We start from the raw sequence: 27,899 nt of genomic DNA on the forward strand, positions 1-27,899 counted from the left end.
GTGAAGTGAAGTGACATTCAGCCAAGTATGGTGACCCATACTCAGAATTTGTGCTCTGCATTTAACCCATCCGAAATGCACACACACAGAGCAGTGAACACACACACACACTGTGAACACACACCCGGAGCAGTGGGCAGCCATTTATGCTGCGGCGCCCGGGGAGCAGTTGGGGGTTCAATGCCTTGCTCAAGGGCACCTAAGTCGTGGTATTGAAGGTGGAGAGAGAACTGTACATGCACTCCCCCCACCCACAATTCCTGCCGGCCCGGGACTCGAACTCACAACCTTTCGATTGGGAGTCCGACTCTCTAACCATTAGGCATATGCTACAGAACAACAAATTCAAACATGCATAAATGGCTATCAACATGTTCCCTCCTGACTGCTTGCTCCGCTGACTGTCTATCCGCTGCCGAGCTCTGCCTAGATCTGGTTTTCCCATTTTGCTGAGCAGTGCATTAAAATCGAAATAGCAAAATTTATCAAATAAATCGCAATAGTTTTTTTTTTTTTTTTGGGCCATATCGCACAGCCCTAGTTCATTCAAAAAATACAGTTAACAATCTAGAGTACTAAGTTATTAACCCAACAATAGCGGGGTCAGTTAATTTTTTCGCAGTGGGCTGCACAAACATATGTGTTTGGTTGTGTGGGCCGCGAGTTGAAAAAAGTTGGGAACCACTGATCTATAGAGAGCTTGACATGTCTACTTTTAAACTAAACAAGTGCTGCCGAAAACAAAAATTCTGTGATAAAGTAATCCATGTGAAAACAACGCAATGTTCGTTTTGCACCTCTCCCTTCATTATCTTCTAATGAGACCACGCCACGCAGTGAGACTGTTCTTCAAGTTTTTTTATTTTACTGTTTGCTTCACGATGAGAGGAATAAGACATAATTCACCCCAAAAAGATGTGATGTGGTTGAGGACTTGAGAATTGGATTTCCAAAAAAAAAAAGAAGAATGAAGCTCTTGAGTCTATGAGTCTCTTTTTATTTATTTATATACTTGTACTAGTTTTCACATAATGTGTAAACATTTTACTAGTTAGATTTTTCCAAAGACTTTTTACAAACTATAATTCCTGATTTAATGTATAATCAAGTGAAATATTATGAAGTTTCAATAACAATATACACTGCTATACCATTCAAAAGCTTGATGTAAATAGTATAAATGTTACAAATAAATGTAACTGTAACAAATGTAACAAACAATGCTGTTCTTTCAACTTATCAACTTAACTTAAATATTCTCAGCTCTTTTAAACATTAATAATAATAATGATAATAATAACAATAAATGTTTTTGTAGAAAATCTGATTGTTAAAAGGATTTCTGAAGGATTGTATGACTGGAGTAATGATGCAAAAAATTCAGTTTGAAAGTCAGCTTTGATTGTTCCTAATAAACTGTTTATCTGCACTCACAAGTGAATATTAAATTATGTTGTGGGATAATTAAATATATTCTAAATAAACTACAAACATAAAATTATGTAGATTTATTTTGTCCTCACATTCTTTCTTGTAACTCCTCCCTCACAGTGACACACAGCTGACTCAAAGGATCATACAGATCATTATGCAGCTTATTATGCAGCTTATTATGCAGCTCATTATGCAGCTCATTATGCAGGCCTTTGTCTTCTCAGGTGTAAATCACAATGATATTCATGATAGTTGACGCCTACTCACATATGACTTTTACCAACAAAAAGTGTCTTAGAAAATGTAAATCAATATATTGTTTTCTGTGAGTGAGTAAACAAGATGACTTTCAAATAATTTAGATATAAATAAGAATTCTAGGCTACGAGCTCTAGTTCTCAAAAATCCCAGGAACCAATGTTCTCTATGTGTTTTTTTGCCTTATTCAAGTGATTTAACATTTTTAGTTTTTCACTAACCATGCATACCATTTTTTTTTCTCAAAAACACAATCATGTACATACATGCTGCTCACATATTATTATAGCCCAGTTTGTGCTGATTACAGTGAGATTAGTCTTGAGCCATTTAGATGTTTATAAGAAACTGAAAAAAACACAAATTTCAGGGCATGACAAAACTTCTCCAGGCCCCCAAAATACCCTTAGACCTCAGAGGGTTAACCCTCAGTATTGTTATACATTAACAGGATGCAATAATAACAGATTGTAAATGATTATATTTTTTTACAATTATAAATTGTTGTATCATTATTAAACACTCATTAGGCACTTCCACTTTTAGAACATTTTGTTAATTTTTATGTAAAATAAATTCTAATGTGACATGTGATGGGAAAAGTGAGAAGAACGAGGATGTCAAAAGCCGGACTCTAACCCAATCAATCGCGTTACAAGCTAGTTTTCCAGGCCCAAAACATTACTGCCTACACCATTGAAACCGTTATTCACTGTGTCGTATTTAACCTATGTGTCGATGGAGGGCGGAGCTACAGCAGATTTGCACTTAGTAATAGACACTGATAATAATCTTGTTTTTCAATTGCATTAAGATTATTTTTATTACCACACTGGCATATATTTTGACTTAAGTAAAATGCACTTAATTTAGATCCCCCCCAGGAAACAAGACTAAGTATATTATATAATTTTCTTATATAGAAAATAAATCTTTATTTTATTTTTATTTTTTTATATTTGTACTTGGGGGGGGAGGGGGGGGGGGGCTAGGGGGCACTTAGTAAGAAGAGCATTTTTCCAGCGTGCATTAATGAAGTGTTTAAAAAGGGGGAGGAGACTGAAAGAAACTCTTGGTTTATCGAAGAAAACCTGCTCCAGACCAGGTTAGGTTCATAGAGTAACTGACTAAGTTAGCTCTCTTTCAGAAATGGGCTTGACTTACCCTGCTTTCTCGGGTTTGACAAACCTCCCATTCTGAAACAGAAAACCTAAAGTTTCCCTCATTCAGGGTTAACATACTCAGAGTTTTTACTTAACTTCCTTTGTGAAACGGGCCCCAGGTTTGGTTTTTGAGAGACTGAGACGCGCAACGCGGCTGTTTGATTGGTGAGCGCGCTGTGCTTATTCCATTCATTCGTATCACATCGCAGCCTAGGGTTTAGATCATTGCCTTCTAAATATATACAAATAATAGAATGCATATGATGTATTATTATAGGTAATATTACTCTTGCAAAGGTCTAATTTCTGAGAGATGCACGGTGAAGCAACATCACAGTGGCGGTTGATTTACGCTTTTTTCACTCATAAAGTTTACATTCATTCACGTCACACTCTATTGCGTGTCTTTAGAGGTCTGTGTATAATATTGCGCTGATCCCCTGGCTCAACTGCTATCTAGCAAACACCAGACTGTGCCAGCCTCAGCCGAATATTCAGGCAGAATTATTCTGTTATTCTTTTTTGAAGCCATTATCCGTGCCATTCCGATGGTAGACTGCTTCAGGCACATCCCTAATTATTACATTACATATTTAAATTTTACATGCAACATAGATAGTCATAGAAACTAACAGCTACACGTAATATTGTAATCCTAAAATTCATATCGTACTTTCATACTCTTTGCATGCATTATAGTTAACACCGACTAGTGGTTGAAGTTGTCGATCACTCAACTACTCGACTAGTCTATGCAAGCCCTAATACTCACACACACACACACACACACACATATATATATATATATATATATATATATATATATATATATATATATACAGCAGGTCAGGCACGAACAGGGTCACCGGGAAAGGTCCTGATCAGCATGACTGAGGTAGATGAGCCACAGAAGTATTTCAGCAAGTTATTTGGGATAAAAATAAAATATCATCATGAAAAGGTTACATGGCCTAATCCCTTGAGCAAGTTCAGATGAACGCACACAAGCTCTCGTCCTTTGGCTCTTAAATGTTTAAACAGGCAAAGCTTAATTGAGTTTAGTTTAAACACATATTAACATGTGCTATTTAGTTCTCTTCTGTGAGTGTTGCACAAGAGTGAATGGTTTGTCCATGTTTTTTGTGTTTTTTTTCTCATGCGCATCCATCAACAGAAACACATATTAGCTGAACCCTGTTTGTTTCACGTGCTAACAGTAAACCATATTATAGGTCCCAGCGCATGCCGAACTGTGTGTGGAGAACCAAGCGGTGCGATATTTTTTTTCTTTTTCTTTTTTCTTCAGCGAACCGTTCCACCCCTATTATTTATATATATATATATATATATATATATATATATATATATATATATATATATATATATATATATATATGTCATGAGTCAGGTTGTCTCTTCTCTCTCACGCATACTCGCGCACACACACATACTCGCGCACACACACATACACGCACACACGCACACACACACACACACACACGCACCTCATTATTCACCTGGTAGTCATTACTATTAGCGCTCGCGCTGATTTGCTTTGACACCTGTTCCTACTTTGCTCTGAGTGTTCACCCTTTATCTGGTGTTGGTTTTAGTAGTTTCTCTGTCGGATTATTGTTGTATGTCACACGTTCGTATTGCTGCTAGCTTGAATGAAGAATTGTACTCACGTTTATTCTGTCTTGTTTGTCTGGAACAGTCGAGTTTTCCTGTAGTCTCTGTTTCCTGCTGTACCGATGAGTGAGTGAACCTGCGGTGCTCACCTGACTGAGTTCAACTCCTGTGCTGCTACTGCTTGCTTCAAGGAAGCCTTGCTTTGTTAATCCTCAGACAGGAGTCTGCTCATAATTTCAAGATCCAGTTCTGTGTGCTTATACGACAGACTGCCTTTGTTAAGATTATTCCATTAAAGACTGTTTATTTTTCATCTCTGCTTTTGGATCCTTCATTTATCGTTGTGACAGAATAATCCGACCAAAGCATGGATCCAGCAGAGGAGGTCCGAACAGCGGTCGAGATACAGGGGAGCTTGCTTGGCAGACATGAGGAGCAGCTGGTCGCCGCTCATGAGGCGATGAAGAGCCTTTCAGCCCAGGTTTCCGATCTGTCTGCTCGTTTACATCATCTTCACGAGGAATCAGCCGCGTCTCAGAGTCGTCAACAGGCATCGGAACCACGGGGCAACAATCCATCCTGTTATGCGGGTGAGCCAACGGAATGTAGAGCGTTTCTCATTCAATGTGAGGTTGTCTTCTCACTTCGGCCCCAGACGTACGCGGAGGACCGGGCTCGCATTGCTTATGTTCTCTCTCTCCTCACGGGACGAGCACGCGAGTGGGGAACGTCGGTCTGGGAGGCTGAGTCTGCATGTTGCAAGAAGTACCGTCTTTTTAAGGAGGAGATGTTGAAGGTCTTCGACAGGTCCGTCTTCGGCAGTGAGGCTTCTCGTCTGCTTGCTGTTCTTCGCAAGGGCAGAAGATCTGTAGCTGACTTTGCGATTGAGTTTCGCACCCTTGCCTCCACTAGTGAATGGAATGAACCTGCTTTAATTGCTCGCTTCCTGGAGGGACTGAATTTAGACCTGAAGGAGGAGATTTACACGCGAGAGGCGCCTACGGACCTCGATCAGCTTATCGACCAGGCCATCCGTTTGGATAAATGTTTTGAGCAAAGACGGCGAGTTCGCTCTTTCCCCACTTCTGGTGAGACCTTTTCTGCTGCAACTCCCGTCCGAAACCAGCCTGACGCGGAACCCATGCAGCTGGGGAGCATGCGCATTTCTCCGGAGGAGCGTCAGCGCCGTATAGTGAACCGTTTGTGCCTTTACTGTGGTATGGCCGGCCACTTTGCTTCCGCCTGCGGTTTAAAAGCCAAGGCTCGCCAGTAGACGGAGGAGTACTGGTGAGCGCTTCTGTCATCACCTCATCGTCAAGGTCTCGAACCACAGTTTCTGCTATTCTTCGTTGGGCTGGTCACTCTGTTACTGGACTCGCGCTTATTGACTCCGGGGCAGAGGGCAATTTTATAGATGAGAGGTGGGCTCGTGAACACAAGATTCCTCTGATCGATCTCACTGATGTAACATCTGTCTTTGCCCTGGATGGTAGAGAGCTCACCTCAGTTCGTCGTGTCACCAGTCCGGTTAGTTTGACGGTATCCGGTAATCATCAGGAGACTGTTTCTTTTTATGTTTTTCAATCTCCCTTCACCCCCATTGTTTTAGGACATCCCTGGCTTATTCTTCATAATCCACAGATAGATTGGGTTAAGGGGTCTATTCATTCATGGAAATTATCTTGTCATTCTAATTGTTTGGTTTCTGCTGTTACTCCCGTGTCTTCTAATTCTGTTTTTCAGGAGGAACCTGATGATTTGTCTGGGGTCCTGGAGGAGTACCATGATCTGCGGGTGGTCTTCAGCCGTTCCCGGGCGGTTTCTCTACCGCCTCACCGTCCGTACGATTGCGCGATCGATCTCCTTCCTGGCACCACGCCCCCGCGCGGTAGACTGTACTCCCTTGCGCCGCCCGAACGAGAGGCTCTGGAGAAATATCTAACGGAGTCTCTTGATGCGGGAATCATTGTTCCCTCTTCGTCTCCCGCCGGCGCAGGGTTCTTTGTCAAAAAGAAGGATGGGTCTTTGCGTCCTTGTATCGATTATCGAGGGCTGAACGACATAACGGTCAAGAATCGTTATCCCTTGCTCCTTATGTCGTCGGCTTTCGAGATCATACAGGGCGCAAAGATCTTTACTAAGTTAGATCTGCGCAACGCCTACCACTTAGTGCGCATCAAAGAGGGGGACGAGTGGAAGACCGCGTTCAACACCCCTGTCGGTCACTTTGAATATCAGGTCCTTCCGTTCGGGTTGGTCAACGCCCCCTCTGTGTTTCAAGCGTTAGTGAACGATGTCTTGAGAGGCATGATAAATGTTTTCGTGTTTGTGTACCTGGATGACATTTTAATTTTCTCTCCATCTCTCCAGGTACATGTTCAACACGTTCGTCGTGTCTTGCAGCGTCTTTTAGAGAATCGCCTTTATGTTAAGGCTGAGAAGTGCGTCTTTCATGCGCAGTCGGTTACGTTTCTCGGTTCGGTCGTGTCTGCGGAGGGGATTAGTATGGACCCTGATAAGGTCCGGGCAGTTCTCGATTGGGCGGTTCCTGAGTCTCGACTCGCGCTCCAGAGGTTTCTGGGATGTGCAAATTTTTACCGGCGCTTTATTCGTAATTTTAGGTTGCCGCTCCTCTTACCGCTCTCACCTCGTCCAAGATTCGATTTGCTTGGTCAGAGGCTGCTCAGGATGCGTTTGATCACCTTAAGAGGCTTTTTACCTCCGCACCCATCCTGATCACTCCTGATCCTGAACGTCAATTTATTGTTGAGGTCGACGCCTCCGACATTGGGATAGGAGCTGTCTTGTCGCAACGCTGGGCTTTATTTTTTGATCGCTTTGATTTTTCTATTTCATTTAGACCCGGCTCCAAGAATCTCAAACCTGACGCTCTTTCTCGGCAGTTCGACTCCTCAGAGGGCTCCTCGACCGATGAGGTGATTTTGCCTCGGCACTGTGTGGTCGGGACAGCTGTCTGGGGAGTGGAACAAGCGGTAAAGCGTGCACTTTCGCGCATCTCGAGGCCACCCCGCGCTCCGGAGGGAACGTTGTATGTCCCTGAAGTTGCGTGTTCGACGGTGCTTCGCTGGGGTCACTCTTCTAAATTAGTTGCCACCCCGGGGTTAGAGGTACGCTTGCTGCTATTCATCGGAGGTTTTGGTGGCCCACTCGTGAGCGCGATATTCGTCGGTTTGTTGCGGCTTGTCCCATTTGCGCCCAGACCAAATCTAATAACAGTCCTCCGGCGGGTCTCCTCAGACCACTTCTCATTCCCTCGCGTCCCTGGTCTCATATTGCGTTGGATTTCGTCACGGGGCTTCCCCCGTCGGCTGGTAATACGGTCATCCTCACCGTCGTGGATCGTTTCTCTAAAGCTGCGCGCTTTATTCCGCTTCCTAAATTACCGTCGGCTCAGGAGACTGCGCAGGTTATGGTGAATCACGTTTTTAAGATCCATGGTCTTCCCTTGGACATTGTGTCTGACAGAGGTTCTCAATTCACCTCTCAGTTCTGGAGGGAATTCTGTCGTCAGATTGGGGCTTCCCCCATCAGGGTTCCACCCACCGACCAATGGGCAAGCCGAGAGGACCAATCAGATTCTTGGTCGCATGTTGCGTAGTCTCACCGCTCAGAATTCCGCGTCTTGGTGTGAGCAATTGCCCTGGGCTGAATATGCCCATAATTCTCTTCCTTCGTCTGCCACTGGGTTATCCCCGTTTGAGAGTTGTCTCGGTTACCAGCCGCCTGTTTTTTCAGCACAAGAGTCGCTGGTTTCAGTTCCGTCCGTCGAGGCTTTCATTCAGAGGTGCAAGCGTACCTGGAGGAGGGTGAGAGCTGCTTTATGTCAGACCAGGGAGCGAACTCGTAGGGCCGCTAATCGCCGCAGAATTAGATCTCCCAGATATATTTGCGGTCAGAGGGTGTGGTTGTCCACCCGCAATCTCCCTATTCAGGAGACGTCTCGCAAGCTCATGCCTCGTTTCGTCGGACCTTTTTCTATCTTTAAGGTGTCCGCAAGCTCCTCGATGTTCGCCCTTGGGGGCGTGGCCACCAGTTTCTGGTGGATTCGGGAGGGGTACGGTCCGGAGGAGAGGCGGTGGATTCCAGCCCGGGACGTCCTGGACCGCTCGCTGATTGATGACTTTTATCGGTCCCGCCAGGCCCCTTCTTCGAGCGTCTAGTGACGCTCGTTGAGGGAGGGGTACTGTCATGAGTCAGGTTGTCTCTTCTCTCTCACGCATACTCGCGCACACACACATACTCGCGCACACACACATACACGCGCATACTCGCGCACACACACATACAAGCACACACTCGCGCACACACGCACACACACACACACCTCATTATTCATCTGGTAGTCATTACTATTAGCGCTCGCGCAGATTTGCTTTGACACCCGTTCCTACTTTGCTCTGAGTGTTCACCCTTTATCTGGTGTTGGTTTTAGTAGTTTCTCTGTCGGATTATTGTTGTATGTCACACGTTCGTATTGCTGCTAGCTTGAATTAAGAATTGTACTCACGTTTATTCTGTCTTGTTTGTCTGGAACAGTCAAGTTTTCCTGTAGTCTCTGTTTCCTGCTGTACCGATGAGTGAGTGAACCTGCGGTGCTCACCTGACTGAGTTCAACTCCTGTGCTGCTACTGCCTCCTCAGACAGGAGTCTGCTCATAATTTCAAGATCCAGTTCTGTGTGCTTATACGACAGACTGCCTTTGTTAAGATTATTCCATTAAAGACTGTTTATTTTTCATCTCTGCTTTTGGATCCTCCATTTATTGTTGTGACAATATATATATATGTATGTACTGTATGTATGTATGTATGTATGTATGTGTGTATGTATGTATGTATGTATGTATGTATGTATGTATGTATGTATGAGTGTATGTATGTATGTATGTATGAGTGTATGTATGTATGTGTGTATGTATGCATGTATGTATGTATGTATGTATGTATGTATGTCTATGTGTGTATTTTGCTGTTATGAATTCTGGCCTTTGTGCAGGTTTTGAGTCTGATCAAGAGTTGTCATGAGCCTCAAGGCATCAGCATGCAGGACCTAAAGCAGAAGCTGAGCAGCATGAGCGTCACTGTCATCAAGTACAGACCTCTCCTCCTGGGAAACGTCTCTATACAGAAAGGGCTTTGTAGTGGACCTTAATCCAGAAAGGGATCTGATGTTTCTCTTCCTCTTTCCAAGTTTCAGTTTCTTTTCTTGTACGCCAAATGAGCTTTGAGAATAGCATGTCCTTTATTTCCCTGAAAAGGCTTCCTCTATTCTGTCAAAGTTAGGTTCATGTGCAATTTTACATGAACTAGAGCTAAGTTCTCATCATTTTGTGACTCTGTGGTTTGTTTCCTAATCTGAGGCTGTCTCTGTTCTTGCATAGAAATGGTATTTCAGGATATTTCTGCTTTTAGTTCTGTCTGTAATTTAATTGTCTTCTTTTATACTATTTCCAAATTGAATTCAGTTTAGGTTTTGTTCGTTTTAGCAATGAATTTGTAAATTACAGTTTTGTTTTTCTTTAAATGCACTTTTTTTTTTTTTGTAAATTAGATTTTTTTTGTAATTCTAGTTAACCTTCATATTGTGTTTCTGTCATTTTGACACACATGATGTTAACTTTCCTGAAAATGCAGGTTAATGTTATCACAATGGATGGACTAAAACTGTTTTTGCACACATTTTCTACACATATAAAAATGGTGTATAATATATATATATATATATATATATATATATATATATAGAGAGAGAGAGAGAGAGAGAGAGAGAGAGAGAGAGAGAGGTTGGACAATGACACTGAAACACTGGCCAAAATAGTGTTGGAGGTTTCATGGCTATATTTACACATCCTGGTAGCCAGTATTCCATGACTGCACGTTCTGCCAGTAAGAGCAGAGTGTGAAGGTTGAATTAGCAGAGAAATGGCACAGCTGTACATAAAATATTGCAATGAACACAACATAATGAGAGAAATATCAGAGTTCAAAATTATTGGTGCGTGTCTTGTTGGCGTATCTGTGACCAGGACAGCAAGGCTTTGTGGTGTATTGAGAGCTACGGTATCCAGGGTGATGTCAGCATACCACCATGAAGGACGGATCACATCCAACAAGAGTAACTGTTGAGGCAAGAGAAAGATGTCTGAAAGGGACGTTGAGGTTCTAACATGGACTGTATCCAAAAAAACGTGAAACCACAGCTGGTCAACTTACTGCAGAATTAAATGTGCACCTCAGCTCTCCTGTGTCCACCAAAGCTATTTGTCGGGAGCTCCACAGAGTAGGGATATGCAGGTATAAAATTTTCCTGTTGAAATTAATTGCTCAGGCTTTTATCACGGTATACAGTATTATCACGGTATTGAAATTTAGTTTTAAAAAAGTGGTCATAATACAATATATCTGGTTAAATAACTTTTTATAACAAAAATAACTGAACATTTAAATACAATAAAGCAACACAGAAAAATATATAAAGTTAAATGTTTTACACAGATTAAAGTGCAAAAGAACTATAAAGACCAATATGTACCACTTTACAATAAGACCTCATTAGTTAATCTTAGTTAATGCATTCACAATGAGTATTAGCAACATTTGCTTCAGAAGTTATTAATCTTTATTAAAAAAATACAAGTCTTAGTTCATGTTAGCTCATTAAATACCACAGCTGCAACTTTGGATTTAACAGCTTGTTATTAATTAATGAATGTTCAGAAGAATTTTTCATTTGCAGTTTCTTAACTAATGAAGCCCTAATGTAAAGTGTGAACGAACAATAAAGAATCAAAACACTTTCAAACAATATCTTGGGCATGTTGTAGTCCAGTTTTAAAATAAATAGCCTATTTAGTCTAAATATTTAAGTATTTTTTGCCGTGATGAACACCATAGCAAATCCACAAAATCTGAATGGCTGTTTAAATTATTTCAATGTTTTAGAAAGTAGCAGCTGCTTTATTTATGGGGTTTCCGGGGTAAAGGCTGCCTTTTCTGCAGTTTAGCTGTAGGGGCGGCAGTGACTCAGTGGTTCGTGTAGGTTGTCTACAAACCGGAAGGTTGGTGGTTCAATCCCCGGCTCCACATGTCGAGGTGTCCTTGAGCAAGACACCTAAACCCAGCTGCTCCTGACGCGCTGGATGGTGCCTTGAATGGCTGACACCGCAGTCGGTGTGTGAATGAGTGTGTGAATGGGTAAATGTGAGGCAACTTGTAAAGCGCTTTGGATGACCATGTGGTCTGTTGAAAGCACTATATAAATGCAGTCCATTTACGAAAGGAGAAAGCTGCCGTGTTTACAACGGTGATGACGAGCGCTTACCAGGATCAACTAAATATTGGATTTTCAAAAGTATGTGAAATATTTAAAGTTCGCGGCATAGAATCTATAAAATATGATGAACGAAATAAACTGTGATTGGTTGTTTGACATGTTGGTCAAACGGCTTCATGGGTGGGCCTTGGCCATTGAAAGCATTGAATTCCAGACCATGAATACGTGAGACTAACTAGACAGTGACCATGTTTGTGCATCCTTCCTCTCTTATTCGGCACAAATTTAAATATTCCATAATATGTCCATATTTGCATTGTAACATCTGAATGCTAAACCATTATATAATATTAATTTATTAGTGATCAAAACTATTTCTTTATACGAGCAGAATCAATTTGAAACACTTATAGTCTTATTAATAATGCATCACTGTATAAAGGGCTGCTTTTATTTGTTTACATCTACAATGAAAACGAAAATTTGTAGTTTTGTAAAATAAATAAAACAAATAGGATGTGCTTTCTGCCATTCAAGTTTCCTTTCTGTGAACAAAATAACCCTGTCACAAAAATGAAATTAAACTTTGCATATATAGGTTGTTACGTGTCACACAGTTTTTCCCAAATATATTTCAATGATTTATTCCTTGATTCTATATACAGTGCCCTCCATAAGTATTGGAACAGTAAAGACAAAATTGTTCTTTTTGCTGTGGAGTCAAGAAATCTGTAAATATGATTAAAAGATGAATATGAGACAAAACTACAGAATGTCACATTTTATTATTGGGTGATTCAACACAAAGATGTTTTCCCAGCTAAGAAGATCAGCACTTTTAGAGTTTCATCTCCCATCTGATGTGAGCAGAAGTATTGAAACAGTGTCCTCACATGTCTTTCTAAGAGTTCAGCTGTGTCCTGTTGCATTAGTTCTTCAGATATTAAATGCAGGGAATGTGTTTTACCAGTTATATCCATTACTTCTGCATTCTAATGATGACTTTCATTCGATGATGACGCACACAAACCAGGATGTAGACGATGAAGCCGACTCTGAAAGAAAAGCAAAAAATTTGGATGCTAAATAAAAGAGGAAATCAATTAGAACTATAGGAAAAACAAAAATCATGGAGAAAAGAGTTTGGAAACTACCGCCAACATCAGCAACCAACGGCGACCTGATCGATTGAGAAAAACAACAGTTGTTGTATGACAGACAAATCATAAAAGCTGTGATTATGAACCCTAAAATACATGTCTGTAAAATCACCAACAACATCCAGAAAGCTGGGGTGGTGCTCTGTCAATCTAAAGTCCGCAGGAGAATCTGACACAGAATTACAGAAGATACACAGCGAGATGCAAACCTCTGATCAGCACCAAACATAGAAAGGGAAGATTCTTCACAAACGTGAAGTTGATGGACCGATGAGACAAAGATTAACCTTTATCTAAGTAATTGGAAAGCAAAAGTGTGGATAAAAAAGGGAACTTCAAATGATCCTAAGCATACAATCTCATCTGTAAAGCTTGGTGGAGGTGGTGTCATGGCATGGGCTCTAGAACAGGACGTTTTCATTTTAATGATGACTTAATGTATGATGGAAGTGGCAGAATGAATTTGGAAGGGTACAAAATCATCTTGGCTACCAGTATTCAAGAAAATGCCACCAAACTCGTTAGAAAGCGCTTCATATTGGATCAGGACGATGACCCAAAACACCCTGCCAGTTCAGTCAAGGACTTTATCAGGGCAAAGAAATGTAAAGTCTTAGATTGCCCAAATCAATCTCCAGATTTAAATCCGATTGAACATTAATTTCACCAGCTGAAGAGGACACTAAGACAGCAACTCCCAAAAACAAGCAACAGTTGGAATTGGCTGCATTAAAGGCTGGAGAAAAGCATTTCGCTGCACTGATTGCACATCAAATAGTGGGATAAGCTCTAAAAGTGCTGTCCTTTTTATTTGGTAAAACATGTATGTGTTGAAGGACCTAATAATAAAATGTGACATTCTGTAGTTTTGTCGCATATTCATATTTTAATTATATTTGCAAATGTCCTGACTCCACAGCAGAGAAAGCAATTTTGTCTTTACTGTTCCAATACATATGAAGGACACTGTATGTTCTGCAGATGATTTATACATAATGTGATAATATTTAGTATTTTCACATGAGGCGGAAGTTTTTTTTTCATGTTGTACTACTGTCTGTTCAAAATACATGAAAAGAAAAGTACTTACCGAACCCCTAATATATATATTAGGAGTGGAAGGGTACACAGATGTCACAGCTCGGTACATACATTTCTTTCTTTTGATTAATTTGAGTAAAAATGTGTTTTCTTTAAAAAGAAGAAAAATACTTTTCGGTTTCAAATATTCCCATAGAATCTTCAGGTTATAATAACATAAATTCAAATCCAGGTTTTGATTTTCTCATTTATTATAAGATTTTTATATAAATAAATATATATATACATATATATATATATATATATATATATATATATATATAAATCCATTGAATCAATGCGAAACATATTTTTCATACTGAAACTACACAACATTGTAAGTTGATCCACATATGACAGCCTCTGAACTTGGTCAATACTAATCTTATATAGGCCTACAGGCACTGGACTGAAAATACATTCATCAGTCATCGCTTCCAAAATTAATTCAACAGATCATCTTGTTAATGCTATAAATTAATTATAGTGATAAAAGAAAATGTCATCATGAACATGAACAGCATCACATTAGACCACAGAAAATCCAAAATGACATTTCCCTTACATTCAGTTTCCAAAAGTGCATTCATCTTTGCCATGTTACATTCATTTGGTTTACCAGTGTTATGTTCTATATTAACAAAAACATAAATGGCATTAATAAAGACTCTAACACTGACAAGCTACGCAATATAGTGTTCATTTGGGGAAGTCCTGGCCTAATGGTTAGAGAGTCGGACTCGCAATTGAAAGGTTGTGAGTTCGAGTCTCGGGCCGGCAGGAATTGTGGGTGGATGTACAGTGTGCATGTACAGTGCTCTCTCCACCTTCAATACCACGACTTAGGTGCCCTTGAGCAAGGCACCGAACCCCCAACTGCTCCCCGGGCGCCGCAGCATAAATGGCTGCCCACTGCTCCGGGTGTGTGCTCACAGTGTGTGTGTGTGTGTGTTCACTGCTCTGTGTGTGTGCACTTCGGATGGGTTAAATGCAGAGCATGAATTCTGAGTATGGGTCACCATACTTTGCTGAATGTCACTTCACTTCTAATCAAATGTGATTCATATAATTGCAATATTACGTAGCTTGTCTGTGATCCGCTCTGTGTATTAAATGCATCTGAAAGCACGTGATGGAGATTTATGGGTACTATCACTGAATCAACTTTACTGATGAGATGCGCATGACAATCACATGTGATTTATCCTACAGCCCTTGTTTGTTGATAAAACATGAATTCATAAATTGCATAAACAATAATGAACAAAACACCATCATGTGTGCATAGCCTACTACAAATGGCCAAAGCGTTAATCACATGATGGCATTTAAAAACATGAGAGACACAGTGGAATGGTATAAAAACCCCACAAATTCATGAGACATGTTTTCTAAAAGTTGAACCTCTTTTAACTTTGCATGGCTTTCTATTCATCTCTTATGCGAGACGCAAATACAACTGTCATAGTCATGCATCTAAATAATGCGCTGAATATATGATCTGTGTGAATGGCTTGGTTTCAGTTTTATCCTAACCAATATCTTCTCCACATCGAGCTTCTTTATTTCTCTTAGATTTTGAATAGAAAAATGCAGCAGTGGATAAGGCTGATAAGGCTCCCAGATGCAAACCTAAAATTCAAACATTTTTGCATTTGAATGCAAATTTTAATTTTAAAGTCGACTAATATTCCTTTTAATTTTTTTATCCACAGTCTCCTCATTTCAGTGTGTTTGTGTTCTGTTGGCTGTGTACTTGTCACTCATAATACACACCTTTAAATGGGAAAAGAGCATGAAACTATCATGGTATATATCAAACATTCTTTCTATCGTTATTGATGATGGTGTACCGTCGATAATTATAGACGGTTTCAACGGCAACAACATAAACAAACGTTACTTTGCATGCGCGCTTTTGTGGACCTTACTTAACTTCCGGTAGACTTCCAAATAGTAACAACTCAATAACAACAGCCAAGTCCATCTAGAGTAGATATTTTTTGATAAACAAACAAAATATGTTTGCCGCGTGGATCAGGCGGACTTAATGAAAATGCAAATTCATTCTTTGGCAGCATGATATGTTTTAAAGCATAGACATAAAGCGCGAGAAATAGAGGTTTCCCCAGTAACAGCTGTAAACAAAGCAGAGCTGGTACGCTCACACGCTGCTTTATCAGACATATAACATGCAAGTCTTCCTTCAGAAATACAGCGATATAAAAACACATGTGCCTCGTTTTGATATTTAAACATATAAATGTAAGGAATTATTATTATTAAACGTGCAGTACATAACGTTACTCATGTTTATTCAACGAAGCCTTTTTGAAAATCGATCAGTTTTAAAATTGTGGCGAGTCGCCAAAAATAAATAAATGTATGGGAAACACATCCCGCAGCACAACCACCTGACCCCAACTTCAGTCTACTCATCACCTTGACTTTAACTACGTTTGTAGAAGGCACCGCAGCCAGACCGATATACACAACACAGACCGGAAGTTAACTTAGGTCCAGGCGCGTGCGCCCGATGAAACCGTCTATAGATAGTGCTTTATCGCCCAGGTGAAGCAGCATGCACTTGACCTGAACTTTGACCTACATTACAATTCAAACTTAGAATTGTTATTTAATAACTTTGAAGGAGGTCTTTTTCTGCTCACCAAGGCTGCACTTATTTAATCAGAAATACAGTGAAAACAGTAATATTGTGAAATAATACAATTTGAAATAACTTTTCTGTTGTAATATAATGTTAAGTATAATTGATTTTCAGCATCATTCCTCCAGTCTTCAGTGTCTCTTGATTCTTCAGAAGTCATTCTAATATGATAGGAGCTCCAATTATAATTGATGATAATTGAGCTGGAGTTATTAAAAATGGTTCTTATGAATGTTTAAAATACTTTTTGTAGGGCTGCATGATATTGGAGAAAACTCAGATTGTTATATTTAGTTTTTCTGCAATCTGGAAAAAAATCACCAGATGACTTCAATAGCTCTTAAAAAGATTAAAATAAATAAATAAATAAAACAATAATTGGGGTGATTTTGTAAATCAGCATAGAAAATAAACAAATGATAAGAATAGATAAATATAATAGAAAAATGATACAAATAAAAATAAAAAGATACAAATAAACAGTGCTGTATATTTTTTAGGTAAGTCTAGCAGTGTCCAGGTATGGAAATTGAACAATCAAATGTAAAACAACACTGCATAGTCTTCAGTGTACAAATTCAATCTAATAATCTGTGTTTAAAGCGACAAAAGTGATTTATCTCATGGTTTTGTTTGATTAACATTCATGACACAGAAAGAAACAGGAATAACCTGCTGTGAACAAAATGCCATGGTAACCTGGGGTCGTTCACAGGTCGTTCACGTTCACAGTATGTTTATTGGGTGATGGGTCTGTCATTATTTGTTAATCTAATAAATTATTGATGCAAATGCTTGTCAATACCCTTTTTCTCTATAACTGTGAACCAGTGTTAATTTCTATAACATTTATAAATACAAATTCACTGACAAAAAGATGATAACGAGCTAAAACTATTTATAAATGACAAAAACTATTACGTAAATGCAATTGACATTTACATCAACTACAGTAATGAAAACTAGACGGTTAGGCAGGGAAGATTTGGGAAGAGATTTATTCAGAAGGAATCTGCTATGTGGTTCCGAGGTTGGTTGCATACATATGAGAAGCGCATCTCTTCATGCACGTACTCTTTCGCGTCTCATGAATGTAGAATTACACACAAAATGATGTTGAATTGTTCACGTAAACAATTGATTACATCTTAATTCAACATAAACAGTAGGGAGAATGTATTTCAGTACATTGCATCCATTGCAGCTGTGCATTCAGTTTTAAAGGGACAGCAGCTTAATTTAGTTGCTACTGTCCGAGTCATTGATGTTAATCAAGCAACAAAAGACATAAAATCACTCAATGTTCTTGACTGAAAAAAAAAAATTTTTTTACGAGCCCTAAAGATTCATCTACATTTATTTAAAGAAAATGTTTGCTTGAAAGAATGAAGAACATGGTAAACAAGTGGTTATAAAGAATGCAGAATTAATTTATATAACCATTGGAATTTCAGTTGTGGTTTTATTTAGTTTTATCAAAGGCATGTTTTGTGTCACCCCAGTTAAATCAGTGTCTATCATGATAAAACCTTAATATCAAACTTAGGACATTTTAGAGAATTGCTTAATAAATGCACAGAAATTAAAGCCATTAAATCTAGGCAGACTAAATTTACTTTAGATTTAGTCGACTAAAATCTTATGATATTTTGTCAACTAAAACTAAACAAACAATTCAGATGACTAAAATAAAATACCATATTAGTCAAAATACTATTACTAAAACGAAATCAAAATGAACACTGCACTGCACTAAGACAAATGTCTGCAAAAGCTGTCTAAAAACAGAAACCAGGCCAGCTTTCAAAGTGAATCAAGTTCTGAGTCTAATATCTGTCTGCTGCACAAACGCCTCATCATTAAATACTACTGCTATTCACTCGTCTGATTCTCACTTCTTTTTACCTTTTTTACAGGCAAGTTGTGGATTTTCTCAGCAACGAGGGACACATTTTCTCCACCATTGATGAGGACAATTTCAGATCAACAGACAATGAAGTCTAATTACCTTTTTTTCATCAGATTGCATTTATAAGCCCATTTCTTATCTAGTACATATGTGTGTGTGTGTGTGTGTGTGTGTGTGTGTATGTATACATGAATGCATCACTTTAGTTTGTTTAAGTCATTTTAATAGAAGCAATTTTCACTCATTTTAACTTATTTTCTGTCTTTAGAGGTCAGCATGTCATAAAAAGCAATAAAAATGGCATTGTATAATTTACAATAAATGGTATATTTGTTAAACCTTGCATTGTCTTTGAGTATTTAGACACAATGAAATATTTCAGATCAGCATTAGCTATGGGTGCAGTGGAGACTCCATATGATTGATTTCTTGGGTTTCTTTGTCACGTCTTGCTATGCAGACACAGCTGAATACAAAGTGTCCTTTAACTAATGAAGTTTTCAAATGATTCTTGGATAGACTCATAATCGTGGTCAGAGTCAGAGAGTCTCTGTGCTGTTTTTTTGTTTTTGTTTTTTGGAGGAAGAAAAGGAAAGAATATATTAGTGTACATAATATTTCAGCTCCTTGATGTGCTTTTCATCAAATAAAGTATCATCAAATAAAGGTTAAACCTCATTAGAGCAACAAATGTCTTCAAATGCAAAGAGAAACCAACCTGATTTGTGTGCTACTTTGGGGCTTCTGACATACATATTGTGCGGAGTGGCGCTCTCTGCTATTGATGAGCCTTGCTTGGGCAACTGTGGAGAGGGATGGTTTGAAGTCTAGTGGAGTTGAACAAGAAAAAATAAATTACATTTATAAGCTGCTGATTCAGCTAAACAAATGTGAAAAGAGGAACATGTGACGATATGGGGATTTCTGTTCAGTAATACACACATAGTTACCATCCCACATGGTGTTTGCAGCAGACTTTGCAAGTGATGATTTATGCATGTACTAATAGTTAACCCAGGAATAGTTCACCCAAAAATGAAAATTCAATCATTACCTCACCCATGGGTTGTTCTAAACATATATTTTGTTCCACCAAACAAAGAAAAAATGCTATTTAATAATGACATGTTCTTATATTGAAAAGTAAGGAAAAAGACATGCTTCAGTGATATAAGTGGTCCATACAACTTAAGCAATGCTGTCCGAAGCCCTACGTTTACTTTGCACTAATATTCACATTGAAAAATTTTAGTGATAATTTAAATAAATTCCAGTGAAATGTAATGTATTGAAATGTAATAATGATAAGAACTTGGGATACTCCAAGCTACACTCCCAAGTATCACTCCTCAATGCATCTACATTTTGAATGAAATGGTTGAGCGAATGATTAAATGACTTAAAGTCAGTCCTACTTTATTGCTGAATTAATCTATCCTCATGTTCCATCATTTTATAATTCTGTATTCAAATTTTTATTTTGAAAACAATCACAGAAAATTACTTAAGCAACTGTAATTGCTGTGTAAATGCCTGCTGAGCTGTATTAAACAAACTTGCATTAAATGTCAGATGCAGCTTTTCAACATGGATTTTGTTGATATACTGATTTGATTTAATTGGTAATAGTCCTAAAGTGTCTTATTCTAAATTAAAATGTAAGAATTTGACATTCAAAGATTACGTTTATTGAGGTTAGAAAATATCTGCCCTTATAGAAAAGGAAATATATAAATTCGTAACTGCCTTAATTACATTGATTCTTTTTAGAGAAATATCTTTGTAAATCTATTATGCTTTGTAGACTGTGCTTAGACATCTATGTATGGAAAACATAATTGTGGATATGTTAAAATAAGTAATAAAGAAGTACTAGATCCAGTATATATACATAGGTGTAATTAATTTAAATTATAGCCAGCCTGCATGTATGGTACTTTAATGGTGCTTTGTCATTATTGGATGTTAACAGTGTCCATCCCCAGTCACTTTCATTGTATAGCAAAGAGCAGGTTGGTTAAACTTTACCATGTAAATATGTGAGCAATTGATTTTTCCGTCACCACAGAGGGGAATTTGGAAAAAGCAGTAATAGATAATCCTGTATTAGATAATCTAAGAATGACTCATTATGAAACCTAGATATTCTTGGTGAATTCTACATTTCAGTTGAAGTGGGTGACTAAAGGTTTGTGCTTACCTCCTCATGTGGAGGTGGAGCAGGAGCCCGTCTACCCTTTATATGACCCAGCGACAGGTTGTCGAGATGTTTGGTCACAGCACTCCTTAAATTTGGTGATTTTGAGTTGGACTTGGGAGGCTTTTTAGGCACTTCTGAACTGGATGGCTTCCTTTTTGGTGGACGAGGAGGTGGTTCCTCAATTTTGCTTGTAAGTTTATGATATTCATAGTAGAATTTCTCTGTAACCTCAGTAACTGTCTCTATGTGAAGTTCTGGGGTCTCATTACTAGACCATGGCAGAGGATCAGAGGTGAAACAGAGAGACATTTGTAACCAACGTACTGGCAACTCAAAGCACCAGTGTGGTTTATTTGGTAGGCTTGACAACACCGTAGTCTCCGTGAAAGTCTCCTCAAGCTGAAGTGCTGGTAACCCCATCAGGGGATCTTTTTCTAGCTCTTTATCCCGAGTCACCACTTTAACATCTACAGGCAAAGAGCTACTCACTAAATCTGCTAATTTATACTTTTTGTTGTCTGAAAGCTTTTCCACAAAGTGACCTGCCATAAACAGTGGCAGAGAGATTTCCTTACTATCTTCTTCATCTTCCTCATCCTCGTCATCCACCTCCACTGTCTTTTTGAAAATTAGACTTTCTATTTTCTGAGCAGCTCCTGATGAATCCTTGAGTCCATCCATCAGTGCTTTTCCCAAAACCTCCAGCTGTTCTCCGACACTGAGCGCAGGCATTCCCTCTTCCTCCACCGCCTCGCAGTGGCGAGTCACGCTTACTTTCAATCCTGGAGTCTGAGAGGATGCCAAGTATATCTCGTACACGGATTCAAATTCCCGGGCCCTTCTTCTCATTCTTCCACCATAGTTCTCGGAGATGATGAAGTACTGTTTTCCCTTCCTCCCCTTTGGAGTTGAGGCTAATATCATTGTTGTTGTTCTACAACTATGTAACACGAGGCGCCGGCTTCTTTGCATATCTTGAAACCAGTTGCAATTAAAAAACTGATTGCCTTCTGGGCCATCAATGATCTCTGCCATAGTTGGGAAGGACTCCGCTGGCTTAATCGCAACTTCAGTCATTGATAGCGGTGTTATGAAAACAAAATCCTGGAACTGTTCTGTCACGTCCTGGACATCCACTTCCAGGCTGGATGGGAACTTGACTATGTTCTTCCTCACTATATGTAAATATAAAAATAAAATCATGAACAAATATTTATTCCAAGACCATTTCCATGCATCAAACCTCCAATCCTAAGGGTGTCCAATCCTGCACCTGGAGAGCCAGTGTCCTGCCGAGTTTAGCATTGGAGCTAAACTTTGCAGGATAAAGGCCCAGTATACCTAATATAAATATTAAAAGGTTTAAGAATTTGTCCAGTTTATTAAAATAAATGAACATTAATAAAATAAAGTAACAAACTGATCAATATTGTTTATCACCCTAGCAGTGCCGGAGTGTTGGAAAGTTTGTTAACAGTATACCGTTGCTCAGCCCTTTTGAACTTCTTTTTGCCCCGAAACGAAGAACGAAAACGAACTTTGTTTGAAGTATATCGGGCCCTTAATGGTCCTCAAAAAGCATGACTGGACACCCCTAAGAATCTATTCTGCCCAGACCTAGATTCAACTCCACAATATGTTTGATCATGTTCAATTCCCGAAATGGCTTAATTATTATAGAGAAGAAGAAAGTCAACAGTTATGTTATTTGTTGAACCTAAGGTACTACATGTACTTTGTCACTGCTATGCTCATCACTTTTTCTTACATTGGCAAGCCACCCACAAAGGGATTTCCAAAAAAAGCAAGTAAAAAGGTAAGAGAAGCGGTTTCTTTCATTTATGTTATTTTTGTCAGGGAACCACCTCATTTAAACAATCTAGAAAAGAAAATTAAGGGCAGAAGATAATTTGCTTTAGTCAGTATTAGCAGGAGTTCTTAAGCCTATTCTGCCTAAAAGGAGAGGGAAAAGTTGCTAATGCACTTCAAGCAATTTTTTTTATTATTATTATTATTTTAAAAGATTCAAAGAAATTAGAAAGTAAGATGCTAAATTCTATGGCTATGACATTTAATTGACAAATTGTGTTTAGGATATTTCAGGTTCATTCCAACTCCACTGAACCCAAGGTATTTTATCACTGCTATGCTGTAATAAACATCTTCATCAAGATCTTCAACGTCCTCATCACTTTTTCTTACTCCTACTCTGACATGTACTCAGTCTCACTCATGGAGGACTCCAACTCTGCATCAACACCCCACCGTGTAAGTTTCAGGTAAACTCAAAGGTTTAAGTATGTTAGATCAGAGTTAGAGCTAAACTTTAAAAGGATAGTGGCCCTCCCGGAGCAGGACTGGACACCGCTGCACAGGTGTACTCAATCCCACTCGTGGAGGACTCCAACTCTGCTCCAATACCCTGGCCTGTAGTTTTCAGGTAAACCCAAAGACCTTGATTAGTAAAATTCATATCAACTAATTTCCAGTTCAAGACTGCGTTATTGATTTTATTCAAAGTAACTTTCAAGGAAGCCCTATATATAATGAAAAACTATGTGGTTTGTGTAATATATTTTTGCTTTCCATTATTCTTCCTAGATTGTTTTTTTTAAAAACATTTTTATTCTGCAACGTTTTGAAAACAGTGGTTAGTCACAAGTGGCTCAGAGGGACCACAGAGGTTGGACACAGATTGTTTTCAGAAATAATCCAAAAGCCAATGAACACTTTTTTTGATCAATACATCATCACTGCAGCACTATGGATCTGGCTTTGGCACCAGCAAACTGTCATGGGAAAATGATTTGGCAAATATTTACCAAGTAACACTGTTATACTTACTTTGCATAATGGCACTAATTTCATACACTGGGCTGAAAACCAACAAGCTCCCACTGTTCTCATCTGTATTGCGGAAGCGACGGCAACTCAGCCTGGATGATGACATGATTTCCTGTAGAGAGAACCCGCGGTCACCTTGACGCTCATAAAACTCTCCTCTGAGCGACAGAGGAAGGAGTATCTCTGCAGAGGCCATGTTCTGCTCCACCACTTGACACCGTGCCAGTCTTTCTCCATTTTTGGCAACCTCCACCGACAGCAAGGTCAACTGTTTTCCTGCAGGTATTGTGAAGTTGTCTAGAGTCAACTCGTTTTGGCTTATGAAGGTGAAGGAGCCACAGGAGTCCGCCCCAACAGGACACAAACTCACAATTTCCTCTAGTGAATTGTATGGTAGGTCCTCAGAGACAAGTCTGAAGTGACCTAGAGAGATGCACAGTGTGTAAAAATCGATAAATCTGACAAGTTTTTTAAATAAATTAATTTCCTTGAACAACAGCCACCTTGAAAGATCTCAACTGGCACCATGTCTTATTCATGGATTGGCAACTGCTTTGGATAAACAAGCTGTTTTTATACTTGAATATTTTTATATAATTGTTTTTAATAATTTATTTCTCATTTCCCTACAATTTGTTTTTAAATTTATGATCATAACTTAAAGCATTGCTTTGTTTGAACATCCTGCCTCAATATAATGAATCATGGATAAGATCTGTTTGTGCAGTGGCAGGGAAACCTGTTTGAAAACAATCTTTATTTTTTGGAATTCCATTTGGTGACGTATAATACTAGAAATAACACACTTTAACAGTAGATTATTTTCACCAATGCTTTAAATAGAAAATATAAATAAAAAAACAGCCATATCTATGTGAATGCTGTCCCAGTTTACTTCTAGTCATCTGGGCTGTTATTTACTGAGTAATTTAAACATATGCTGAATAACACAAGAAGAGGTTTCACCAGGCCAAAATACTAAATTCTAGTTTATAATATTTTACTTGTAAGCATCTTGCCGTTGTTTTGCGGCTCACCTGGATATCCAGCAGGCAATTCAAATGAAGCTCTAGTGTCAATCTCCTCACAAGATACAGACAGGAGCTCTAAACCAATGACCTTCACCAAATCTCCAGTAGATAAGCACACTTCACTCCCTGAAAGCTCATAAATGGACCCTGAAAAAAATAAAACATCATCATGCCCTATTTGCATAAACCATAGGGGTTCATTTTAATACGAGTTGATTCCTATAAAATGTTAAGATGGACTTTGATTGCACAGTCCAACATGCCATAGTGAGTCAGACCTTTCTATATCTCTGCATTTCATAGAACTGTGAGAGTATGGATTAAATAGATATTCCTTTGTGACGATGCATCGTATTGATTTTTGTTTTATTTTACTCCAGTACTGTACTACAAATTTAAAACATGCTCTTTATTTAAAGCAGTGGTTCTCAACTTGGGTTGGGCTGCAAGTCTGTTCCGTTCAGCATGGGGAAATTGTATAGATAAACAAACAGTAAAAACACATTCCTTATATAGTAGTATTGTGGTGCAAATACTTATCCTCATAACCTTTGAATTTTTTTTTTGTTTGTTAAATATGAATAATTTGAATACTTTTTGTTATTTATGTATTACAAACAACTTTGAGACTGTGCTGGGGTCCTGACAACCATTGATTTAAAGTACACAGTCATGACTTTTACAGTTTTATGCATGTAAAAGCACATTCAACAGATACAGTAAATAAGCCTATAATATTGCATATATAAGAAGCTGTTGCATATATGAATCAAAATGATGATCACATTTGTATCCTGATGTATAAATAGCTGTGAACTACTTATGTTTACATTTGATTTGAGATCACCCTTTATAAGAAAAACAAAAACTGCAGATGAGACTAAACCCAACTGCTCATCCGGTCACACATCTGCTTGTACTGAGGATGCACAGCATAAACCACAAAGACAATGAAAAAAATAAAAGGATCTTAAACCTCATGTCCTGTTTGGGGCCGGAGAGACCCCACAATCATTTCAATGACAATAAAAACAGTTTATGGTGGAGTATGACATTTTAACTTGCTTAGCAGATGTTACTTTACTTTGGTTTGGAGTTTCACAGATCCCATCCATAAAACATGACAGGTTTCATACGCACATTGTCTCTTTGTATTTTTCACTATGTATTTTCAAATGTAAAAATAGGTCAAATTTACCCTAAACAGAAACAACATTATACAAGTCACATTTCTAAATAAATAAAAACATAAATACAGGGGGTTGCAGTAATATTTGACAAATTATTATTAAAAGAACTAATAAGTTTCATTTCAAAGCCATCATTATTTTGTACATCATCAAGGTCTCTGGCACCAGAGTCAATCTCAACACAGCATAGCATTTAGAGAACATTCTTGTTCCTTATTTTACAAAATTATGATTGCTAAAAGAATCATAAAACTGGAAAACAATTAATTATTAATAATCTAAATGCAAAATAAATGTATGGACATAGGAGAACACAAAAAGGTTTTTTTTTTTTTTTTATGCCTGAAGAGAGTCAAAGTGTCATGCAGAATATGCAGAGAGAAAGAAGAACCTACCTTGGAAATAAACCCCAGAGCAGATCTGCAGGATGCGGGGTAGAGACTGCTGATCCAGACAGTTGATGAAGACTCGCAGAGACTGGAGGTCGCCCATCTCTCTCAGCTGAGCTGATATTCAGTCTGCACACACTTAACTAGAGTTCAGAGAGGAAGTCTCAGAGGGACTCACCCTGAACCACAGGCACTAACACATAGACTGAGGGACCTGCACACAAGCCTTTCATTTGCCTTGATTGAAATAGATACATTTTAATTAAATGTAAATTAATATACATGTACTTTTAGTTTCAACATACAATAAACGTGTTAATAATTAATGTGTATGCTGTTTAACTTCATTCTGCCTATAAAACCGTCTCCCGGAAGGAGATTAGGTCTCTGCAGAACAAAAGTGGGCGTTTATGACCTTGTGGGTGTTTTCAAACTGCTGGGTGTTTCTAAATCATGCAATCAAAATGATCCCCCTTACCCAACCCCACCCCACCCCTAAACATGCCATCACTATGACGTCAGCCAATCAGGTATCATGGTCTAAAAACACCCTGATCTGGTAACTCCCATTACATCCCCGGAAGGCGACGATCCAAATCCTTTTATGGCGAACGCTTAGCTCATTAATATTAATTACGCGATCCTGCTATTGGTCAATCTTCATAAAGGGGGCGTTCTCTCGCGTCTGTCATTCACCACCGAGAGATTCGCTTATTCGCCATTTGAGTGACGCCCACTTACTCACGTCTGCTTTTAAGCCAATCAATCACGAGTTCTGAAAGAGCATCTTTATTATTCATGAGCCGGAAGACGTCGTTCAGTTTTGAGTAGATTACCCAAGATGCTTGGCGTGTCTGTAGCAGGGGAGAATGTGTGACAATGGAAACAAATACTACAGCAACGAACCCATCTTTCGACTGTCCATCATGGTAAAACACACTCCAGTAATTGCTGCATTTAATGCATGAATAAGTCTTTATCGTATCCAGCATTAAAAAAACAGCAATCTTGCAGCGAACGGTTAGCTCTCGTGCTCTTTTAGCGGATCTTCCGTCGCACTGTGGAGCTCAAACCCGTTTTTACAAACTACCTTCGTTGTGTAGAACTGTGTACTGCGTTTAATTAATCGAAGTAATTTGGTAATTCGAAGTGAATCTTGTACCCGAGGACACCTCAGATGCTGTGTGTGTTGTAGTGGCTGGTTTGAGCTCGTGTGTTGGTCTGGTTTCAGGGCAGGGAAGCCTCCAGCAGGACTGCATCTGGACGTGCTGAAGGGAGACAAACTCGTCGAGGTATTTCACTCAGTCTTACAAATTCTAGTTGATAATACAGTTAGTAAAAAAAACTAGCCATCGCAGATTTTTATTATTTTAACTAATGCATGTAACGTACTCCGACCTCGTGTTGTTCCAAACCTGTGTGTTATTGTTTTCCATAGACTTTTTAAGAAATCTTTAAAGCAACTCTTTTTACTAATGACCACAATTCTAGGATAAAAATACACTGACGGTCAAAAGTTTGGGAACAGTAAGAATTTCCATTTTTAAATCTCTTCTGCTCCCTATGGTTGCATTGCATTTAATTGATCAAAAATACTTTAAAATGTAATGTGCAGCTGTATTTTCAGCATCATTACTCCAGTCTTCAG

At 38.8% G+C, this 27,899-nt stretch overlaps 3 protein-coding genes across 3 annotated transcripts in view; 2 read left to right on the plus strand and 1 right to left on the minus strand.

Moving 5' to 3' along the window:
- The window catches only part of LOC132102717 (2-oxoisovalerate dehydrogenase subunit beta, mitochondrial-like), a 486,592-nt gene that overhangs the window by 286,146 nt on the left and 172,547 nt on the right, over window positions 1-27,899 (plus strand). The window lies entirely within an intron of this gene.
- LOC132102714 (protein THEMIS2-like) lies at window positions 18,438-26,624 on the minus strand. Its single transcript, XM_059507334.1, has 6 exons — window positions 26,258-26,624; window positions 24,679-24,819; window positions 23,642-24,064; window positions 20,798-21,972; window positions 19,316-19,424; window positions 18,438-19,152 (listed from the first exon to the last, which is right to left on the minus strand). The coding sequence occupies exons 1-6, from the start codon at window positions 26,352-26,354 to the stop codon at window positions 19,082-19,084; spliced, it is 2,016 nt and encodes a 671-aa protein (XP_059363317.1). The 5' UTR covers window positions 26,355-26,624; the 3' UTR covers window positions 18,438-19,081.
- Window positions 27,026-27,899, plus strand: part of LOC132102715 (nuclear inhibitor of protein phosphatase 1-like) — a 7,711-nt gene continuing 6,837 nt past the window's right edge. Inside the window, exons 1-2 of the mRNA XM_059507335.1 lie at window positions 27,026-27,180; window positions 27,483-27,543. Coding sequence (XP_059363318.1) covers window positions 27,131-27,180; window positions 27,483-27,543 — 111 coding nt within the window. The 5' untranslated portion in view covers window positions 27,026-27,130. The remainder of the gene's footprint in view (window positions 27,181-27,482; window positions 27,544-27,899) is intronic.

The sequence above is a fragment of the Carassius carassius genome, chromosome 24 (assembly GCF_963082965.1).
Source record: "Carassius carassius chromosome 24, fCarCar2.1, whole genome shotgun sequence".
Classification (NCBI taxonomy): domain Eukaryota; kingdom Metazoa; phylum Chordata; class Actinopteri; order Cypriniformes; family Cyprinidae; genus Carassius; species Carassius carassius.

Bases quoted from the DNA above. Each gene is read 5' to 3' on its own strand.
- LOC132102714 (XM_059507334.1), bottom strand. From the start codon at position 26,354: ATGGGCGACCTCCAGTCTCTGCGAGTCTTCATCAACTGTCTGGATCAG. The intron at 24,065-24,678 runs GTGAGCCGCAAA...GCATCTCTCTAG, and splicing joins ATTGCCTGCTGGATATCCAG to GTCACTTCAGACTTGTCTCT. The intron at 19,153-19,315 runs GTTGGTTTCTCT...ACAAAAAAACAG, and splicing joins CAAAGTAGCACACAAATCAG to CACAGAGACTCTCTGACTCT.